The sequence below is a fragment of the Carcharhinus amblyrhynchos genome, chromosome 8 (assembly GCF_965287045.1).
Source record: "Carcharhinus amblyrhynchos chromosome 8, sCarAmb.v2.hapA, whole genome shotgun sequence".
NCBI lineage: Eukaryota > Metazoa > Chordata > Chondrichthyes > Carcharhiniformes > Carcharhinidae > Carcharhinus > Carcharhinus amblyrhynchos.
In genome coordinates, this window is record NC_137331.1 from 7,364,518 (window position 1) to 7,386,157 (window position 21,640).

General features: G+C 46.6%; 1 protein-coding gene across 1 annotated transcript in view; it reads right to left on the reverse strand.

The window, feature by feature from the left end:
- LOC145346425 (collagen alpha-1(XV) chain-like) overlaps window positions 1–21,640 on the reverse strand; it is a 198,084-nt gene that overhangs the window by 63,470 nt on the left and 112,974 nt on the right. Inside the window, exons 19-23 of the mRNA XM_080193599.1 lie at window positions 19,654–19,716; window positions 12,690–12,725; window positions 9,582–9,656; window positions 9,423–9,482; window positions 1,053–1,088 (exon numbers count right to left, since the gene is read on the reverse strand). Of these exons, the coding sequence (XP_080049725.1) occupies window positions 1,053–1,088; window positions 9,423–9,482; window positions 9,582–9,656; window positions 12,690–12,725; window positions 19,654–19,716 (270 nt within the window). The remainder of the gene's footprint in view (window positions 1–1,052; window positions 1,089–9,422; window positions 9,483–9,581; window positions 9,657–12,689; window positions 12,726–19,653; window positions 19,717–21,640) is intronic.

The window sequence follows — 21,640 nt, forward strand, 5'->3', positions numbered from 1 at the left end:
GGGTAGGGCCTGGGTGGGATGGTGTTCGGCGCAGACTCGATGGGCTGAAGGGCCTCTTTCTGCACTGTAGGGATTCTCTGATTTCTACGAACATGTACGACATCTAAAACACAAGATCTGGGGGCTGAATAGTTCCAGGGTTCAGGGAAGAATTCCAGGTGGGGAACCCGGAAGTGGTTGTAGCAGGGTGAGATTTGTAAGGAAGCAGTGTTCCCGGAGCCTCAATAAAAGGCGGTGGGTGGACTCTACAATTGGGAGAGCGAATGGGATCGCCTGAAGCTGTGGGTAGCTGGCACCTCACCCCGAGTGGTGGGTGCTGCTGTTGTAGGGGTGCTGCCAGGGTATCTCAAGATGACGGTGACCTCTGAATACATGGAACAAAATGGCCAAGTTGGCATCATGGAGATCGAAACCCTCTACACGATGGTCTGCGAGCAATGGCTTTGCAGCCTAGTGGGCACGTATTGGTTTGCAAAATGCATCTTGGATTCCCTTGTCTGTTACTGGGACGCCATCACCAATCAACCTACGGGACCCAGTTAGTTTGGGAGGAAGGGTCTGCAGACTGTGTGTGAAGAGTAATCTCCATTGGTGCCTCCATTGGTCCAGCTGGCTGCTGCCCTGTGAGTAGCAATCATATACAAACAACCTTGCTGAAAATAAGCTGGAGATGGGGGCATCCTGATGGAATGGCAAGTGGATGGAAACACTGCTGGTACACAGGTCTCCCAACCCCGGAATAAAAGTTCTGCTCGGGCATTGGCTTTATTGCTATTTGCGGAAACCTGCGCGTAAATTGGCTGCCGGCTTTCCTACGTTACAGCAGTGGCCAAATGCCAGAAAGCAGTTGAGTGGCTGTCGTGCAGTCTGGGACACCCTGGGGCGCTGAAAGATTCTATATACATCTGAGTCACCGTTCATTTCGGCTGTAAAAGTTCAAAGCGTGAGCAGACGTTCCAAACTGAAATGCGTTGCCAAGGCACAAACAAAACAAAGAGGCAGTGAATCCGCTTAGACAGTTAAGATTCAGATAAAATGAAAGGCGGCCTTACGGGGAATCCAGCTTGGCCTGGCATGCCTTCTGATCCCTGAAGCAAAGACAAGAAAGAATAAATACAAAAACAGCCTAAGGCTCAGCAAGCAAACTCAAGCACTTGATCTCATGGAATAAACAGGTTCTGCGCTCCAGGAATATCAGTCACGTGCAACGTACATGCAGCCGCCCAACTCCACCCCGCACTTTGGCTTTTTTTTTTAAACATGCGATGGTTAGTGACCGGGGGTGGAACTGTGGGCCCACGTTAGCGAGGACAGCAACGCAGGCGCAAAATCCCAGGAGAATCGGGAAATGGGGTTCCTGCCGGGGAGATCGCGTTTCCCGATTCTCCAAGCCCGATTCCCTTGACGAAAGCGGTTCCTGTCCTTAAACGGCAAGTACTTCATCTTAATACATTTTAACATCATTAACGAGACTCCCACCTCCCTTAATACTCATAGTTTGACGTTGGTGAGGTTTAAGACAGGATCCTCCTGGGGGAGGGGGCACAAAGATAAGTGTTGGCCTGTGTGGATGGGGAAGAGAGCCCGTGAGCAGACTGGGAATGGAGGGATACAAACCAATGGTCTAGTTGAGCGGCACAGGCTTGGAGGTCCAAAGGGCCTGTTTCCCGTGCTGTAGTTCTCTATTCTTTGTGATGCCTTCACAACATCCTCCGAATCCAACAGCAAAAAATGAAATCCAACAGCGATATCCTCCTCCAATCCAGTTTGCCCAGCATTGAGGTACTAATTATTCATCACCAGCTTTGCTGAATTACATATCACTCAAATGGCAGACTCCAGACACGGGCATGGCAGGAGACCCCCCCCAGGAGGACAATGGAAACATTTTAGGAATGTTCTCACAGTATCCCTGAAGAGATCAAAACATGCCCGCTAACTTACGCGGGGCGGGGGGGGCACCCTGGCTTGCGAGCAACCGAAATGGTGAAGGCACCCAGCAAACATAACGGACTTAGTCGGGAACAGGCAGAGGTGAAGTTGAAGTGTTGCACAAACCTCCAAACTCGATACCTGTCTGACCCTTCAAGCATCACCTGCCAGAGCCTACAGATCGAACATTGGACTTATTAACCATCTCAGGACATAGTGAATTGGAATGGAAACAAGTGACCCTTGACCCTGAGGAAGTACCTGAGAAGAAGCACGTTCAACTTCAACATCAACTCAATTTCCCTTGATTCCCCCTCAAGAGTCTATCTGTTTCAAACTATCACACTGAGAATGCACAGACTCCTGTGGGAGAGAATTCAAAGGCTCACATTCTACCATGCTGGTAATCACATGATAGAGTGATAATGAACTTGTTGATTCATCCCAGCAATCAATCTCCATCAATTAGTCTATGACCAGACCCAGACATGATGTAAGAGAAACCCCACTGTGGGGAGCTTTGGGGATAATACATCCAAATTACATCCATCACATCATGTCTCAAATTATGTCCCATGGGGTGGCATGGTGGCACAATAGTTAGCACTGCTGCCTCACAGCGCCAAGGACCTGATTCACCGTGTGGAGTCTCCAAATTCTCCCTGTTTGGCACGGGTTTCCTCCAGGTCTCTGGTCTCCTCCCACAGTCCGAAAAATGTGAGGTTAGGCACATAGGCCGTGCTAGATTCTCTCAGTGTACCCGAACAGGCACCAGAATGTGGCAACTCAGGGATTTTTACAGTAACTTCACTGCAGTGTTAATGCAAGCCTACTTGTGACACTAATAAATAAAAAAATACTCCTGTACCATATTACAAAATGTTATTTTTCGGGGGCAGTTTAGATCAGAGTTGAGGAGGAACTTCTTCACTCAAAGGGTGGTGAATCTCTGGAATTCTCTGCCCGTTGAAGTGGTGGAGGCTGCCTCGCTGAATATATTTAAGTCACAGGTAGATAGGTTTCTGATAGACAGGGGAATTAAGGGTTACGGGGAGAAAGCGGGAAAGTGGAACTGATCCACTTCAGATCAGCCATGATCTTATTGAATGGCGGGGCAGGCTCGAAGGGCTAGATGGCCTACTCCTGCTCCTATTTCTTATGTTCTGAAAAAAAAAATCTCTTAACCACATCTTTATTTATTAAATAAAGATTATTTAATATCTGAGGCTGATTTCTGGAAGGTTGTTGAGGCTTTCACTGTTGACAGTTCTGCCCTTCAAAGTTCTCATCCACTCCAGAACAGTTGCTTCCCAATAAAGAGGACTCTCTCCAGCCTGCCTTAAAGTGTTGTGTAACACTCTGACATAGTCTAGTGATTGATACATCAGTCATTGTCTCGGCTCATGGTTGGCAGCCATTGATTTCAATAATAAAGCAGAGAACTGGCTTGTGGCTAGCCACATGGCAGGTCAGATTTGGGAGTCAACCCCAGAACAGGGAGGGGGCTGGCAGGAGGTAGAATGGACCTCAATAGCAAACTGGAGACAATGGGACTGTGGACAAGCTGTGTAAAAGGAACAGGCGAAAGGCAGCCAGAAGGTGAGGAAAATCCTCTTTTCTCTTACGTTTTGCTGGCCGCAGTGACAGAAAGGCACGGTAGCACAGCGGTTAGCACTGCTGCTTCACAGCTCCAGGGTCCTGGGTTCGATTCCCGGCTCGGGTCACTGCCTGTGTGGAGCTTGCACATTCTCCTCGTGTCTGCGTGGGTTTCCTCCAGGGTGCTCCGGTTTCCCCCCACAGCCCAAAGATGCGTGGGTTAGGTTGATTGGCCGTGCTAAGAAATTGCCCCTTAGTGTCCAGGGATGCGTATATTAGTGGGTATAATATGTCGGGATATGGGGGTAGGGCCTGGGCAGGATTGTGTTCGGTGCAGACTCGATGGGCCGAAGGGCCTCTTTCTGCACTGTAGGGTTCTGTGTTCTAAAGAAAAGCTGGCAAGGGACTGTCGCTGTAACGGTGTCGAACATGTGTTTATTTTTGTAAGGCTGATTGTGCACATACAGAAGATAAATTACAGGGAGAGGAATTGTACGTATTAGGACGGTAACTCCACGATAAACAATTCTGTAAACTAATTCTGCTCAGAGCCATTGTAATCCGTACTTTATTAAAACCTCCTGGGAATCACATGACGCAGCTGTTCTGCGTTCGAATCACAATCAGCTCTGAATGTTACTATGGTGCAGCATCTAACTGATCCAATGATCTCCTCCTCAGAGCACCAAATCTGATTCGAAATACCTCAAAGGAGATAGCAGGTGCTGTGGGGGGGCGCGCGCGATAGGACAAAGGTTGAAGGTTATAATTCTGCCTCAGAAATTCCTTCTTTTGGCTTCAGGATTGAAAGCAGAGGCAGAGGTGAAGCTTCATAGAGTCAGCGCGTTGTGTAAATGTAGAGACTCACAAGGTAACGAAGGGGCCAGACAGGGTAGAGGCAGAGAGATTCTTTCCGCTTAGAAAGGAAACCAGAACTAGAGGGCACGGCCTCAAAGTAAGGAGGAGGCAGCTCAGAATGGAGTTGAGGAAGAACTTCTTCACTCAAAGGGTGGTGAATCTCTGGAATTCTCTGCCCGTTGAAGTGGTGGAGGCTGCCTCGCTAAATATATTTAAGTCACGGGTAGATAGGTTTCTGATAGACAGGGGAATTAAGGGTTATGGGGAGAAAGCGGGAAAGTGGAACTGATCCACTATCAGATCAGCCATGATCTTATTGAATGGCGGGGCAGGCTCGAAGGGCTAGATGGCCTACTCCTGCTCCTGTTTCTTATGTTCTTAAATAACACACAGCAGCAACATTATCCTTTGGTTCCGTCACCGGCATCAACTAGGCTTTGAAACAATCTGTTAAAAATAGTCAGGGAGCGATGTAAGAGACTCACGCCTTTACGTTCTGCCAAATGGTCATCGCTGCAGTTTGAAAAAGCTTCGAGCACGAACGCTGACGTCAGAGTTGAAGGTGTTAAATTCAGAGATTAGAGGATTACAACTCATCACCAGCACTGTTGGTCATTGCTGTATTCCTACTCTGAGTTCCCTGCCGCCAGTGGGGGAACTGGGAGGTGTTACCGCAATTTTAAATAGCTCTAAGATAGATCGGGCAGGAGAAAAGGTCTCCTCAGAAATTTGGATAAAGAGAGAAGGTTTTCTTTCCGTGATGATTACCTGGCCAGTTCTAATCCATGAGAGTGAAGGAGGAAGGGAAAATCGGAACCAGTGAAGGTGGGGAATAATTCTCCTAAATTACACAACCCATCTATTATCAATACTGTAAGGAACAGCAGGAGGGCATTCAGGCCTTTGAGTCTGTTCTGTCTTTCAGTTAGATGGTGGCTGACTTGTATCTCAACTCCGTTTACCCACTGTGCAGTTTTGGGCGCCGCACCTGCGCAAGGATATTTTGGCCTTGGAGGGAGTGCAGAGGAGGTTTACTAGGCTGATACCGGAGTTGAGGGGGTTGAGCTATGAGGAGAGGCTGAATAAACTAGGCTTGTACTCGTTAGAGTTTAGAAGAATGAGGGGAGATCTCATTGAGACGTATAAGATGATGAATGGGATGGATAGGATAGAGGTGGAAAGACTCTTCCCGCTCAAAAAAGACAGTAGGACTAGGGGGCACAGCCTCAAGATAAAGGGGGGGCGGTTCAGAACGGAGTTGAGGAGGAACTTCTTCACTCAAAGGGTGGTGAATCTCTGGAATTCTCTGCCCGTTGAAGTGGTGGAGGCTGCCTCGCTAAATATTTTTAAGAAGCGGGTTGATGGGTTTTTGATAAGAGAGGGGATTAAGGGTTATGGGGAGAGGGCGGGAAAGTGGAACTGAGCCACGACAGATCAGCCATGATCTTATTGAATGGCGGGGCAGGCTCGAAGGGCCAGATGGCCTACTCCTGCTCCTATTTCTTATGTTCTTATGTTCTTATATCTCTTGTTAGCCTTACCCGACAAAAACCTGATCAACCTCAAAGAAATTGGAAATTGATCCAGCAACCAACAGCCTCTTTGGGGGCTCGGTTGGGAATGCCTTTTGTATCAATATCATCCTTTAATCCACTCTCGATTTTACACCAATGACTGGGTGCAGCCCCAGGAAAAAGGCTCCCAATCCTGAAAACTTCACTGTCCCTGAGACATCCAAGTCTCTGTAATAGCCACCACATCGCGTTTCCAAGCAGCGATCCACGCTCTAAGCTCATCCGCTTCATTCACCACACTCCTGGCGTTAAAATAGACACATCTCAAACCTTCAGTCTGAGCGCTCCCCTTCTCCATCACCCGTCTATCCTCCCTCTTACACTGTCTACAATCCTTCTCTATTTGCGAGCTAATCTCCCACCTCAGCACGGTTCCCTCCTCCCAACCTCTCTAGTTCAAAGTCTCCATTCAAAGTCTCTCTTGGGAGCACAGGAACAGGAGTGGGCCATTCAGCCCCTCAAACCTACCTGCCATTCAATGTAAACATGGCTGGTCTATCCCAAATCCAGCTGAAACTGGTTGCATCTGGGACATCCTGGGACTGAGATGATTCATCTCCAAAACGACAGCCACCTTTTTTTGTCCAGGGGATGACTCCAACCAGCGGAGAGTTTGGGCCCTGATTCCCATTGACTGTAGTTTTGTGAGGATTTCTTGATCGGTCAAGTTCTGTCTTGACGTTAAGGGCAGTCGCTCTCACCTTGGCCATAAGACCACAAGATATAAGGGCAGAATTAGGCCATTTGGCCCACTGAGTCTACTCCGCCATTCAACCAGGGCTGTTGAGTTTCTCAACCCCATTCTCCCACCTTTTCCCTGTAACCTTTGTTCCCCTTACAAATCAAGAAGCTATCTATCTCTGTCTTTGATACACTTAATGATCTGGCCTCCACAGCCTTCTGTGGCAATGAATTTCATATATTCGCCACCTTCTGACTGAAGAAATTCCTCTACATCTCGGTTCTCAAGGGTTGTCCCTTTACTCTGAGGCTGTGCCTTTGGATCCTTGTCTTGTACTAATGGAAACATCTTTCCCACATCTATTCTACCCAGGCCTTTCATTATTCTGTAAGTTTCAATGAGATATCCCCCTCATCCTTCTAAACTCCATTGAGTACAGACCCAGAGTCCTCAAACGCTCCGCTTATGTCAAGCTTTTCATTCCTGGGATCATTCTCATGAACCCTCTCCCAAGGCCAGCACATCCTTCCTTGTACGTGAGCCCAAAATTGCTCACAATATTTCCAAATCTGATCTGATACAACCTCAGCAGCACATCCCTGCTTTTGTATTCTAGCCCTCTCGAAATGAATGCTAACATTGCCTTTGCCTTCCTAACTGCCGACTGAACCTGCAAGTTAAGAGAATGCTGAACTAGGACTCGCAAGTCCCTTGGTATTTTCAATTTTTGAATTCTCTCCCCATTTAGAAAAGAGTCTGTCCCTCTATTCTTCCTACCAAAGTGCAGAACCTCACACTTTCCCATGTGGTATTCCAAGTGCTTTATGGGGAAGGCTCTGCTGCAGTTTCCAGTGCTTTGATTAAGTCATTTGCCCGATTCGAGTCAAACCCTGGTATCTGGTGTTATGCAAATCAGTGTTGTGTGACGTGTTCTCCTCACTTACAAATTGTGGGCAAGCAAATGATGTCCCTACCATCACCGTAGTGTTAAAACTTGTATTCTTTTATGCTTGTCCTGGCAAGCCAACGTGAAGCCCCCATTCCACCCTCTGCCCACGCAATTTCGGGGCTTTTTGTACCCCAATCTTTATCATTTAGGCTTGCCAATCTATTCATCGAAGGAGGTTAGCTCTACGTTCCTGTTCAAAACTGGGTCAGAACTGTCCTTGTATCTGTCCCATTTAAAATCGGATCAAAGTTTGCTTTGGGTTAGTGAAAGGCACATCTTCTGATTCGGAGAACTGTCCAGGAGAGACAGTCAACAGAATCAGGAACAAAGTACAACAAAGTCACATATTAAATTCAATTAATGCACTATTTCAATTCACCAAGGCAGCGTGTTATTTACGCTGTAACACAATAATGTCCCATCCTCCTGCTTTACCAAAGATGCAATTGAGATCTATTCTTTTTTAATTTACGTCAATGGGATCAAGTTTAAATTGCTTGATTTGTTTCCTGCGTACTTTTTTTTTGGAAAAGAAAGTTGTTTGCCCAGTTTTTTTTATTTAACTGGTAATTCCAGTGAGATCGGAGGGGGGGTGGGGGAGAGCACGTTAAGTGGAGTCAAAGTGAGTTGATGATGCATCAGTTGATGATGGAAGGTTGGAACTCTGTCAACCTGTTTGACAGACTCAGCAATTCGGTATCTTAGCCAGGGTCAGTCTGGTGTACATCATGGTTGTGTTTCTGTTTGGCTACCTTGCCAAGTTCTTTATTGGTTCAAGGAGAGTAGACTTATTACCAGGGACGTTGTACTTTCAGTGGTGGGACAAGCAGTGGGAAGCTTACCCATGTTTTGTGTGAGTGGTATTAGCTCCCCCCTTGGTTGGTTTGACAGCTAAGATCTCTAATTTGCACTTACGGGTCATTGGATATAGTTACGTAGGTTTAGGAACAGCACGTAATCTTACTGGGCAAACAGGAATGTAGTTGGCTGGATTTTATAACAGCTCGAGTTAAAAATGTGGTTGCAAATTTTTGAGAATGTGAAGGCACCCAGCACTCCCCACCAAAACACTTAGCATCCAGTTTGGAGGAAGGCAGCAGTGTAGCTTGGACAAGGAATGCTTAGTCCTGAGGTGTAGTGGAGGAGAAACAATGCTGTACATGTTTCTTAAACTGAGTGGGGCACACCTACATCAGGTGCAGGGCCAGCATTGGCACAGAGATGAGGCAGGAGGGGGCACCCCCAGTCCTCCGACCTCAATGACCTCCTCTCCGTCAATGGAGCGTCCAATCAGTGGGCTGCCGGCCAATCAAGCTTGTGCTGGAACTCTCGGGGGTTCTGGGTGCACCCCGAAGATCTTCCTGGGTGCTCTTAAAGCAGGAAATTGAAGTGCTTCCCGCACACCCCTCCCCGGGACCCAGGCACAGTCGGAACCCAGTAACTGTTGGGTATCCAGGTGAGGAAGGAGCTCAGTGAAGATTAAACCGATTGAATTCCCTTCACTGAAATCGGAATTTGGTTGACTTTTAGTTTCCATCTAAGGACATTCCCACAAAGAGCACCGGATCCATCCTGAACCATGGGGACGTGTTCACAGCTATTGAAGATCCTGGGATTTGACTTTTTCAACTTTACTTTAGATGATTAACTGGATCAGAGTAGTCATCATTTCTAACATGAGGGTGGTAGTACCATGTGAGATGATGCTAAGTTCATTCGTTAATGTTAATCTCTCATCTAGGAAATTCTTCGTACAAGGTTGACAATCATTCTAGCCAAAGTTCAATCTTAAATAGATGTACATCATTGTTTTCTTTCTCAGTCTACTCACAGGCAGCCCAGGAAGTAGCTGAATTCCATCCAGTCGTCCTTCTGTATCGTTCATCAGTAACTGGAACATTGAATCACAGTGGAACAGGATGAATGGGAAACGGAGTCCTCCAAAAGCAGAAAACCATCAAAGACTATCCTGGGATGTTGGACTACTCACCTCGTGCAGCAACACCACACGTCCTGGAGGGCCTGGAGGTCCAGGTATACCAACAGCATCTTCACCACGCTCACCCTGTGCCAGTAAATACACAAGTCCTGCTTTGTGAAATCACTTTGTGAGCAACTTAACTGATCGTACTATCATACGGTGCAGAAAGAGGCCCTTCGGCCCATCGAGTCTGCACCGACTACCACCCAGGCCCTACCCCCATATCCCTACATATTATACCCACTAATCCCCCTAACCTACACATCTCAGAACACTAAGGGGCAATTTTTTAGCATGGCCAATCCACCTAACCCGCACATCTTTGGACTGTGGGAGGAAACCGGAGGAAACCCACGCAGACATGAGGAGAATGTGCAAACTCCACACAGGCAGTGACCCAAGCTGGGAATCGAACCCAGGTCCCTGGAGTTATGAAGCAGCAGTGCTAACCACTGTGCTACTGTGCCGCCCACGGTACTGCTCACTGTCCCACAGACACTTCAGTCTCCATGCCCAAGTGGAGGTTCTAGAGCATGAATTACAGAAACACATCATGCCTGTCAACAATCCAGATGGTATATCAAAGTGGCACTGTGTGCCCTTGGAATGTTAGATTGTAATATTTTGACAGTCCCAGGTATGATAGCAGCCGGCAATATCTCTGTGCCATCGAGCACTATTTCAAGGCAAGTAGAATATCCGGAGATGAGGGGGTTCGTTTATGAGGAGAGATTGAGTAGATTGGGCCTGTACTCGGAGTTTAGAAGGCTGAGGGGGGCATCTTATAGAGACATATAAGATAATGAAGGGGCTAGATAGGGTAGAGGTAGAGAGATTCCAGAACTAGAGGGCACAGCCTCAAAATAAGGTGGGGTCGGGAGGGGATGCAGTTTAGAACAGAGTTAAAGAGGAACTTCTTCTCTCAGAGGGCAGTGAATCTCTGGAATTCTCTGCCCATTGAATTGGTGAAGGCTACCTCATTGAATATTTTTAAATCACGGGTAGATAGGTTTCTGATAGACAGGGGAATTAAGGGTGATGGGGAGCAGGCAGGAAAGTGAAACTGATCCACTTCAGATCAGCCATGATCTTATTGAGTGGCGGGGCAGGCTCGAAGGGCTAGATGGCCTACTCCTGCTCCTATTTCTTGTGATCTTATCCAGTTAGATTTTTGAACTATATTCATAGAACTGGTTTCAGGTGAGCAAGACAATCGGAAGTTCTGGAAACTCTCAGCTGGTCAGGCAACATCTGTTAACCAGTTGAAAGGTCATCGATCCAAAACGTTAACTCTAGTTTGCCCTTGCTGCCCCAAGCTTCCGAGCATTTCCAGCATTAACCTCAGATTCGCAGCATCTGCAGTAATTTGCATTTCACGATTGAGTGTGGAGGTGTACCCTCTGCTGCAATGGCACCTTTGTTAAACCATATATCAAAGCTCTGATGGCAACAGTGGTCAGCTATTCCTCATATGTTCCGCATTCAACCCGGTCTGGTGCCATACTGCCCACTGTGTGGAGTGCCACGGAGCAGCAAAAATGCAATATCATTCATATCGTGTCACTTTCACTTTGCCAGCATCCTGCCCAGGTGAAAGGATCCCTGAGCCACCACCAGGCCAAACATAAGAACCTAAGAAACACTAGGCCATCTAGCCCAGTGTTTCTTATGTTCGGCCTGGTGGTGGCTCAGGGATCGCCTCAGGGATGCTGGGAATCTGAGGTTAGTGCAGAAAATGCTGGAAATGCTCGGAAGCTTGGGGCAGCAAGGGCAAACAAGAGTTCATGTTTTGGATCGATGACCTTTCAACTGGTTAACAGATGTTGCCTGACCAGCTGAGAGTTTCCAGAACTTCTGATTGTCTTGCTCACCTGAAACCAGTTCTATAAACACAGTTCAAAAATCTAACTGGATAAGAACATAAGAAATAGGAGCAGGAGGAGGCCATCTAGCCCTTCGAGCCTGCCCCGCCATTCAATAAGATCATGGCTGATCTGAAGTGGATCAGTTCCACTTTCCCGCTTTCTCCCCATAACCCTTAATTCCCTTGTCTGTCAAAAACCTATCTACCCGTGACTTAAATAATATTTAGCGAGGCAGCCTCTACCACTTCAACGGGCAGAGAATTCCAGAGATTCACCACCCTTTGAGTGAAGAAGTTCCTCCTCAACTCCGTTCTAAACTGCGCCACCCCCCCCTTATTTTTGAGGCTGTGCCCTCTAGTCCTGCTGTCCTTTCTGAGCGGGAAGAATCTCTCTACCTTTACCCTATCCATCCCCTCCATTATCTTATACGTCTCTATAAGATCCCCCCTCATCCTTCTAAACTCCAACGAGTACAGACCCAGTCTATTCAATCTGTCTTCATAGTCCAACCCCGTCATCTCTGGTATCAGCCTAGTGAACCTCCTCTGCACTCCCTCCAAGGCAAATTCGATTCCTGGCTTGGGTCACTGTCTGTGCAGAGTCTGCACATTCTCCCTGTGTGTGTGTGTGCTTCCTCCCACAATCTGAAAGGTGTGTGGGTTAGGCGCATTGGCCCACGCTAAATCCTCCCTCGGTGTACCCGAACAGGCGCTGGAGTGTGGAGGTTCGAGGATTTTTGGAGTAACTTCATTGCAGCGAAAATCTACTTGTGACCCTAATAAATCGATGTTAAATTTTGGTGGCTGTTTCTCCTGAGGATTGCCACACCTCAGGTGAGGGGCGAGGTTGAGAAATCGGGACCTTTGTGAATAATATCGGTGAGTAATTTCTGTTTGGGGGGGGGTCTTACAATAGGAATCAGGTTCATAATTTTTAGATTTGAACACTTTTAAATAACAGAACGATAAGTTAAGGAATTGGAACAATGCTTGTGCAGAATGGATGCCTCTCATTACAACTGTAAATTTTGTGCCTGTTTGTATTATTAGAAACCGGCCCAATTTCCACCCCATTGTTTTAGAATGAAATTGCTGTTTATGAAGTGTTTGTTGAGAAAAGACCTTTATGGCAGGTGGGGTTTTATTGGCAGGATGGGGAAGGGTAAGTGAGAGAACATCTTGAAGTCATGGTGCTATTCAAACACAAACCCTTCCTATTTAATCATGAGCTTGCATAAATGATAAAATCTTACCTTAACTCCTTGTTCGCCTTTCTCGCCCATTGGTCCCTGTGGAGGACAGATCACAATTATAACAGATATCACAGTTTTGTATTCAAAGTTGAAGGCTGGAGGAGTTGTGGGGGGGGGCGCAACTGGGGTGATTCTACTTATGCATTGCCTGCAGCACATTAGCCACAGAGAGACTGTGGCCCTGAGAATCCATCTGGGGGTATAATGAACCCTTTAACGTAGATGGAGTGGGCTCAGGACAAGCAGGTGGTCTGAAAATAGCATTCTTTAAAAAAATAATCAGGGTTTAAGGCTTTGATTTGTGACAGCGATGGTTCATTCCTTCCCCAGTGACTTTTCAGATACAGGGGGCAGGATATGTCTCTGCACTCACCTGCCTCACACCAACTAGATTCCTTCCTACAATGATTTTCAAAGTCTGCCAGGCCGTGTTTTCAGGACCAATACAGGGATGCCTGGATTTTCTCCGATGGGATTAGTACGTTGAACATCTTAGTTCAGCCAGGTTTGTGGGAGGGTTACCTGGTGCCACATGACCAGAATCAGCCATCAAAACAGCACAGCGACAGCATGATAGAGTCAGTAAAAGAAAAAAGGGAATTGTCGTCAACTGAGAGCCTCCTCGGCATTTTTGGAGGCTAGAACGTGGTGTGGAGATGCCGGCGTCGGACTGGGATAAACACAGTAAGAAGTCTCACCACACCAGGTTAGAGTCCAACCAGTTTATTTTACAGTAATCTTACAAGCTTTAGGAAACGGTGTTCCTCCGTCAAGTGTGTGGAAAGTTCTGTGGAGAAAACCTTCACAGGTTCCCCTCAGATGAAGGAACGCCGTCTGTCCCTTCTATTCACAGGTTCTCCTCAGGCATAGGGATACATAAGAACATAAGAACATAAGAAATAGGAGCAGGAGTAGGCCATCTAGCCCTTCGAGCCTGCCCCGCCATTCAATAAGATCATGGCTGATCTGTCGTGGCTCAGTTCCACTTTCCTGCCCTCTCCCCATAACCCTTAATCCCCTCTCTTATCAAGAACCCATCAACCCGCTTCTTAAAAATATTTAGCGAGGCAGCCTCCACCACTTCAACGGGCAGAGAATTCCAGAGATTCACCACCCTTTGAGTGAAGAAGTTCCTCCTCAACTCCGTTCTAAACCGCCTCCCCTTTATCTTGAGGCTGTGCCCCCTAGTCCTACTGTCTTTTTTGAGCGGGAAGAGTCTCTCCACCTCTATCCTATCCATCCCATTCATCATCTTATACGTCTCAATGAGATCTCCCCTCATTCTTCTAAACTCTAACGAGTACAAGCCTAGTTTATTCAGCCTCTCCTCATAGCTCAATCCCCTCAACTCCGGTATCAGCCTAGTAAACCTCCTCTGCACTCCCTCCAGGGCCAAAATATCCTTGCGCAGGTGCGGCGCCCAAAACTGCACACAGTACTCCAGCTGCGGCCTCACCAATGCCCTATACAGCTGCAGCAAGACCTCCCTACTTTTATATTCAATCCCCCTCGTTATGAAGGCCAGCATCCCATTCGCCTTCCTGACCACCTGCTGCACCTGCAAGCTGGGTTTTTGCGACTCATGCACAAGGACCCCGAGGTCCCTCTGCACCGTCGCCTGCTGCAGTTTTTCGCCACGTAAGTAATAGTCCTTCCTACCATTCTTCCTACCAAAGTGGACCACCTCACATTTGCCAACATTAAATTCCATTTGCCATTTCCTGGCCCATTCGCCCAGCCTATCTAGATCCTTCTGCAGACTCTCCACACCCTCCGCACAATTTGCCTTTCCCCCAATCTTGGTGTCATCAGCAAATTTCGACACCCTGCACTCGGTTCCCTCCTCCAGATCATCTATATAAATGGTAAATAGCTGAGGCCCCAGCACCGACCCCTGGGGCACTCCACTAGTCACCAACCGCCAATCCGAATAGCACCCATTGACCCCCACTCTCTGCCTCCTATTTGACAACCAATCCTCTATCCACGCTAACACCCTACCCCCAACTCCATGTCCCCTGACCTTCTGCAATAACCTCTTGTGAGGTACCTTGTCAAACGCCTTCTGAAAATCCAGAAAGACCACATCCACCGGCTCTCCTCTATCCACCGCCCTAGACACATCCTCATAGAACTCCAGTAAATTTGTCAGACACGACTTCCCTTTACCGTTTCCAAAAGCTCGTAAGATTACTATCAAATAAACTGGTTGGACTCTAACCTGGTGTTGCGAGACTTCTTACGGCTAGAATGTGGCCAGAGATATTATTGAAGCTGAGGAATTATATTGCCCTACGATCAAGAAGTTAAATCTTCGGATACTGTTGGCAAATATAAAGGAATTGTAGTGGATAGTCTCAAACTTTGTCGTCCTTGCCTCAAAACTCCGATGTTGGCAGGTGTTCCCTGGATTTATGGGGGTCAGTACACAGTTAAAGAGTCAAAACAATGGCTGGTCTAAGACTGAATAAATGACCATTGTGGTTGATTGGCTTTTGTCAAGCCATTCCTGGAATTCATGGCAGCCTTGTTATTTCCTGTTAGCCACACATGATCGAGGGGAATACAAATGTTGTCAATTAGGAATCCAGATGTGGTCAAATTCGATTAGGAAATAAAAAAATGAATAATAGACGCTGTTGTGCAAGTGTTCTCCACACTCACACGGTGTGTGCACGTGAACTTTAACCTGTTCACGAGTTTGTTGGTAAAATGGCAAACCAAAAGGCAAAGTATGAGAGTGTTTTGTGACCACTGCAGGGGCTTGACTTTCAGTGTATAAAAGTCGACGTTTTCTAAAATAAATATTTAACACTTGTGCAACGGTGGTTTCTCTCCATCTCCTGCCAACTGAAATTCTCCAGCAGTCGAGGGGAACCAGTTGAGATTTCAGAGGGAGGTTCTCCACTTTCGGGATAAAACTGGACGTTCAGGTAATCAGAGGCCCAGTGGAAGCTCTACATATTAAAACAGGGGAAGTATAATCAGGCGTTGGCCAGCCACCTTGAAAGGTCATGGCAGGCAGCGGAGGGGCGGGGTGGGGGGGGGGGGGTTGGATTGAGGGAGTGGTGGGGCAGGGGTGGTGGTGGAAAGAGTGATGACAATGGCTATCAACATTAAACTCGGAATCAGTCACGTGGGATTTGGAAGTGCCAGCGTGCGTCCTTGGAAAGTTAGCCTTCGTTAGTACAAATAGCACAGTCCCAAATAGGACAACAGCCAACAATACCTTTGCGACACCAAACACATTTTGCAACGCAAGTAGAAAATTTAGACAGATTGTTGAACTGTATTTGTCATCAACAACAATCTGTTTGCTTTAAAGGTCTATAATCACTGAAAAGGTTATTTCTAACTGATTTGTTTTTGTGAGTTCATTGCACCACCGATTTTTCTATGGTTCCCCAATTCATCAATCTTCAAAATAAGGCCGTATTTATCTGTGCCACAACACGAGGGGAGCATCTCCTGCACGCGCTCAGTTATAGTCTCAATGTCTGCTGCTGTACTCGAGTGAACAAGATGGCTGGACACAGAGCCATAACCCCGTGCAGTCCTTAACCAATCTCAAGTTCTTGTGTTTACGCTACTTGTCATTTATCAACCATTCCCACGGGAAAATGCACTTCCGATGATTCTGAGTGACGAAAATAATCAGGAAATCGCAGCAACTGTAATTCCCAATATCCAATGAACTGAGGCACAATGGAGAACTGAAAGTGTGCTAGATGGAACTTCTGACAGGTTACAGCTGATAAAGAGACAAACTGACAGGGATATGCTATGCCAGATTTGCATCCCAACTAATTTTCCTTTGGGTTTTATACTCACACGTGTTTACAGTTGGTTATATTGCCATTGGCCTCCAGAAATGTCACATACATATTTAACAAAGAACATAGAACAAAGAAAATTACAGCACAGGAACAGACCCTTTGGCCCTCCAAGCTTGCATCGACCATGCTGCCTGACTGAACTAAAACCCCTACCCTTCCGGGGACCGTATCCCTCTCTTCCCATCCTATTCATGTATTCGTCAAGATGCTACTTAAAAGTCACTACTGTATCTGCTTCCAATACCTCCCCGCAACGACTTCCAGGCACCCACTACTCTCTTTGTAAAGAATCTGCCTCGTCCATCTCGATTAAACCTTGCCCCTTTCATCTTAAACCTGTGTCCCCTACTAATTGACTCTTCCATCCTGGGAAAAAGCTTCTGACAATCCATTCCGTCCACGCCTCTCATAATCTTGTAAACTTCTATCAGGTCGCCCCTCAATCTCCATCACTCCAGTGAGAACAAACCAAGTTTCTCCAACCTCTCCTCATAGCTAATGCCCTCCATACCAGGCAACATCCTGGTAAATCTTTTCTGAACCCTCTCCAAAGCCTCCACATCCTTCTGGTAGTGCGGCAACCAGATTTGAACACTATATTCCAAGTGCGGCCTAACTAAGGTTCTATAAAGCTGCAACATGACTTACCAATTTTTAAACTCAATGCCCTGGCCAATGAAGGCAAGCATACCGTATGTCTTCTTGACTACTTTCTCTGCCCATTGTGACCTGTGTACCTGTGCACCCAGATCCCTTTGCCTATCAATACTCTTAAGGGTTCTGCCATTTACTGCATTTCTCCTTTCTGTATTAAGGCCTTCCAAAATGCATTACCTCACATTTATCTAAATTAAACTCCATCTCTCCACCCAAGTCTCCAACTGATTATATCCTGCTGTATTCTCTGACGGCCCTCATCACTATCTGCAAATCCACCAACTTTTGTGTTGTCCGCAAACTTACTAATCAAACCAGTTACATTTTCCTCCAAATCATTTATACATATTACAAACAGCAAAGGTCCCAGCACTGATCCCTGAGGAACATCACTTGTCACAGCCCTCCATTCAGAAACACACCCTTCCACTGCTACCCTCTGTCTTCTTTGACCGATGTAGAGATGCCAGCGTTGAACTGGGGTAAGCACAGTAAGAAGTCTCACAACACTAGGTTTAAGTCCAACCAGTTTATTTGATAGTAAACCCACAAGCTTCCACACACCTGATAAAGGAACACCGTTTCCGAAAGCTTGTGGGATTACTATCAAATAAACTGGTTGGACTTAAACCTGGTGTTGTGAGACTTCTTACTGTTCTTTGACTGAGCCAGTTTTGTATCCACCTTGCCAGCTCGCCTCTGATCCCATGCAACTTCTGCACCTGTCTGCCATGAGGGACTTTGTTAAAAGCCTTACTGAAGTCCATGTAGACACCATCCACTGCCCTACCCTCATCAGTCATCTTCGTCACTTCCTCGAAAAACTCAATCAAGCTCGTGAGACACGACCTCCCCCTCACAAAACCATGTTGCCTCTCACTAATACGTCCACTTATTTCCAAGTGGGAATAAATCCTGTCTCGAAGAATCCTTTCCAATAATTTCCCCACCACTGGTGTAAGGCTCAGATAATTTAGATAACTTCCTGGTGTCTACACGAGTAAAATATTCACTATTCTACCAATGCTGACAAAATGGACATCCAGGATGCCATGATAACACACACCTAACCCATTGAAAATTATTTGACTTGGGATAAAAATACTTAATTGGAAGAGGCAACTGGAGATCAAATCTGTCTCAGAAATTGGAATCAGTAGCAAAACTGTGATGGAAGAATGGGTTGCCTTAAAGAAGTTTGTTTGGTTCATCCGAGGTACATTCCCAGGAGGGGAAAAAGTAGGGCAAACCACGCCAGAGCTCCCTCAGTCATCAAAGAGACAGAGAGTAAGATGAAGCAGAAATAAGGATGTCAGGCCAATAATACAAGTGAGAATAGTAAATTCAGAGGGCAAGTGAAAAAGGAAACGAGAGGTTCAAGCACCAATCTAGACACATAATCTAGGTTGGTGTGCCGGTCACTATTGAGGGAGTCCCTCAGTATACTGAGTTAAAACTGAGGCATCCACCCTCTCAAGTGCTTGAAAAGTACTCCATCGCTCCCTTTCAAAGAGCATGGAGCTCTCCCCATTGGCCCTTAACCAACATCACTGAACTGGATTACCTGGTCATCACCACTTTGCTCTATGTGGAATCTTGCTGTGCACAATTTGGCTGCATTATAACATCTCTTATGTTATAACAATGCCTACACTTTAAAAATGTTATCTTATAGAGGTCCAGAAGATAATGAGGGGCACAGATCAGCTAGATAGTCAACATCTTTTCCCAAAGGTAGGGGAGTCTAAAACTAGAGGGCACAGGTTTAAGGGTGAGAGATACAAAAGGGTCCAGAGGGGCAATTTTTTTCCACACAGAAGGTGGCGAGTGTCTGGAACAAGCTGCCAGAGGTAGTAGTAGGAGGTGAGTACAATTTTGCCTTTTAGAAAGCATTTAGACAGTTATATGGGTATAAGATGGATATACAGAGATATGGGCCAAATGTGGGCAACTGGAACTAGCTTAGTGGTTAAAAAAAGGATGGCATTGACAAGTTGGGCCTGTTTCCAAGCTGTAAACCTCATGCCTCTATGATGTTATTGGCTGTAAAGAACTTTTAGGTGCCCCAAGATCATGAAAAACATCATTGGCGAAATGTTCCCATTCTGCCCTCCACGTGAATCGTAGCAGAAGGGACATGGACATTTCAACGGTCCGTTGACCTCAGGCAGGATTTTCCGGCATTGGATTGAGCGCAGCTGGAAAATCCCACCCGGTGTTATACTTCGGAATTGACCATCTATGTAACACAGGCTCTCAAAAAGTTACTGTACTGTTCTGAAACGTCTTTACGACAAGCTGAATGCTTGGGATTTCAGAAGCAATGGGGAGGCTCGTAAGAACCAACTCATGGCACAATCCAGGAATTTGCTTTATCTATACAGTATGCAGCAGTTTTACTGGGCCGTAACAGTGATAAAACCAAAACTCCAAAAGACAAGAAATAAGTCAACACAAAATGAGCTACGAACCATTGGCCCTGGTAATCCAGCTTGCCCGACTTGTCCAGGTTGGCCTGCGATACCCGGAAGTCCCTTAAAAACAAATAAACCGCAGTCATCAGAGAGCAAAGGGTTTTATCTCCTGTTCATTATTTTTGATTCACTTTTAAGCAAAGGGGTGAAGATGATCTGATTGCTCTGATTACTAAATAGGAAGGCAGGCTGTTCTGGATCTTTCTGTGCACACTGACTGGTATGAGCCCGTCAGGAGGCCATCCCGCTGTTCTATTCACAATGCCAGCCACAAGCTGAAGAAAATTCCCTGGCCCGAGTGCTCGTAGAACATCTGCCAAGGAATTGTGGGTCCCCTGATCCTAATTTAACACTCATTCCAGAGCAACACTTCACACTAGGAGCTCTGCTTATTTCGTCCTCAGGACAGGAAAGTAAAATGCTAAGTTTTAAACCCTTTTTTAAGCGTGATTCTGAAGATGTGGGCATTGCTGGTAAGGATTTATTTATTTTCTTAGTTACCCTTACTGAGCGGATGGTTGTAAGCCCTCATCTTGAGCCTATGGTAATGGTTTGGTCACTGCTTTTTAGTACATCATTCCAGATTTTGACCCACAAATAATGAAGGGACGGTGATAGATATCCAAATCAAGATGGTGTGTGACTGAAGGGGGACTTGGAGATAGCGTCATGTACTGGCCACCATTGTCCTTCTATATGATGGAGATTGGGTAGTACGTCTATCTGGAGATAGTGCTCCCAGAAGCCAAGGTATACTGGTGATGGAAGTTATTGAATCATAGAATCCCAACAGTGAAGGAGGAGGCCATTCGGACCATTAAGCTCACCCAGGCCCCATCCCGTTACCTCACATATTTACCTTGCTATGGGGCAATGTTAGCCTGCCAGGCAAGGTGACACAGTGGTTAGCACTGCTGCCTCACAGCGCCAGAGACCTGAGTTCAATACTGGCTCGGGTCACTGTCTGTGTGGAGTTTGCACATTCTCCCCATGTCTGAGTGGGTTTCCTCTGGGTGCTCCGATTTCCTCCCACAGTCCAAAGTTGTGTCGGTTAGGTGGATTGGCCATGCTAAATTGCCCCTCAGAGTCAGGGGGACTAGCTAGAGTAAATACATGGGGTTATGGGGATTTGGCCTGGGTGGGATTGTAGTTGGTGCAGACTCGATGGGCTGAATGGCCTTTTCCTGCACTGTAGGATTCTAAAAGTCAGCCTAACCTGCATATCTTTGGGAGGAAACCGAGGCGCCTGGAAGAAAACCCACTCAGACACTGGGAGAACATGCAAACTCCACGCAGACAGTCACTCAAGGCTGGAATCAATGCCGGGTCCCTGGCACAGGTGAGGCAGCAGTGCTAACTGCTGTGCCACTAGATGCCGAGGTTGGCGGTCGAAATGAGAATCAAGCAAATCTTGTCAAGGACAACATCAAAGTTCTTGAACGTTGTTACAGCTGCATCCATCCAAAGCAAACGGAGAGAGTCCCATTAAGACTCCTGAGTTTAGCTTTGTTGATTGGGGAAATGCTTTGGTATGTCAGCAGGTGCGATATTTGTTATAAACTCTGAAGGGTCGGATCTTGTTATCCCAGACGATCTGAAATAGGGTCCCAAATAGACGTTCACTAATGGAAGGGGAGGAAATCAAACGGACATCAACTTGTCTGACACTCCTGCATGTGTTGTTGCCGGCTGGGGAGAGGCTGTGACCGAGGCCTGCGGCCTACAGCGTTGTGCAAACATACAAATAATGATGGGCAGGTGAAGACTCTGCACCATCCCACTTCAGGTCTTGAACAGCAGGTTAGGTGTAAGGATTCGCATTTTAATCAGCAATCTCTAAACTGTCTGTGCTTTATATGCTCTGTCTGAGGCCAGAACTCTCCATTCACCTGACGAAGAGGCTGTCCCCTCGAAAGCTTGTGAGAATATTATCAAATAAATAGGTTGGACTAAAACCTGGTGTTGTCAGACTTTTTACTGTGTT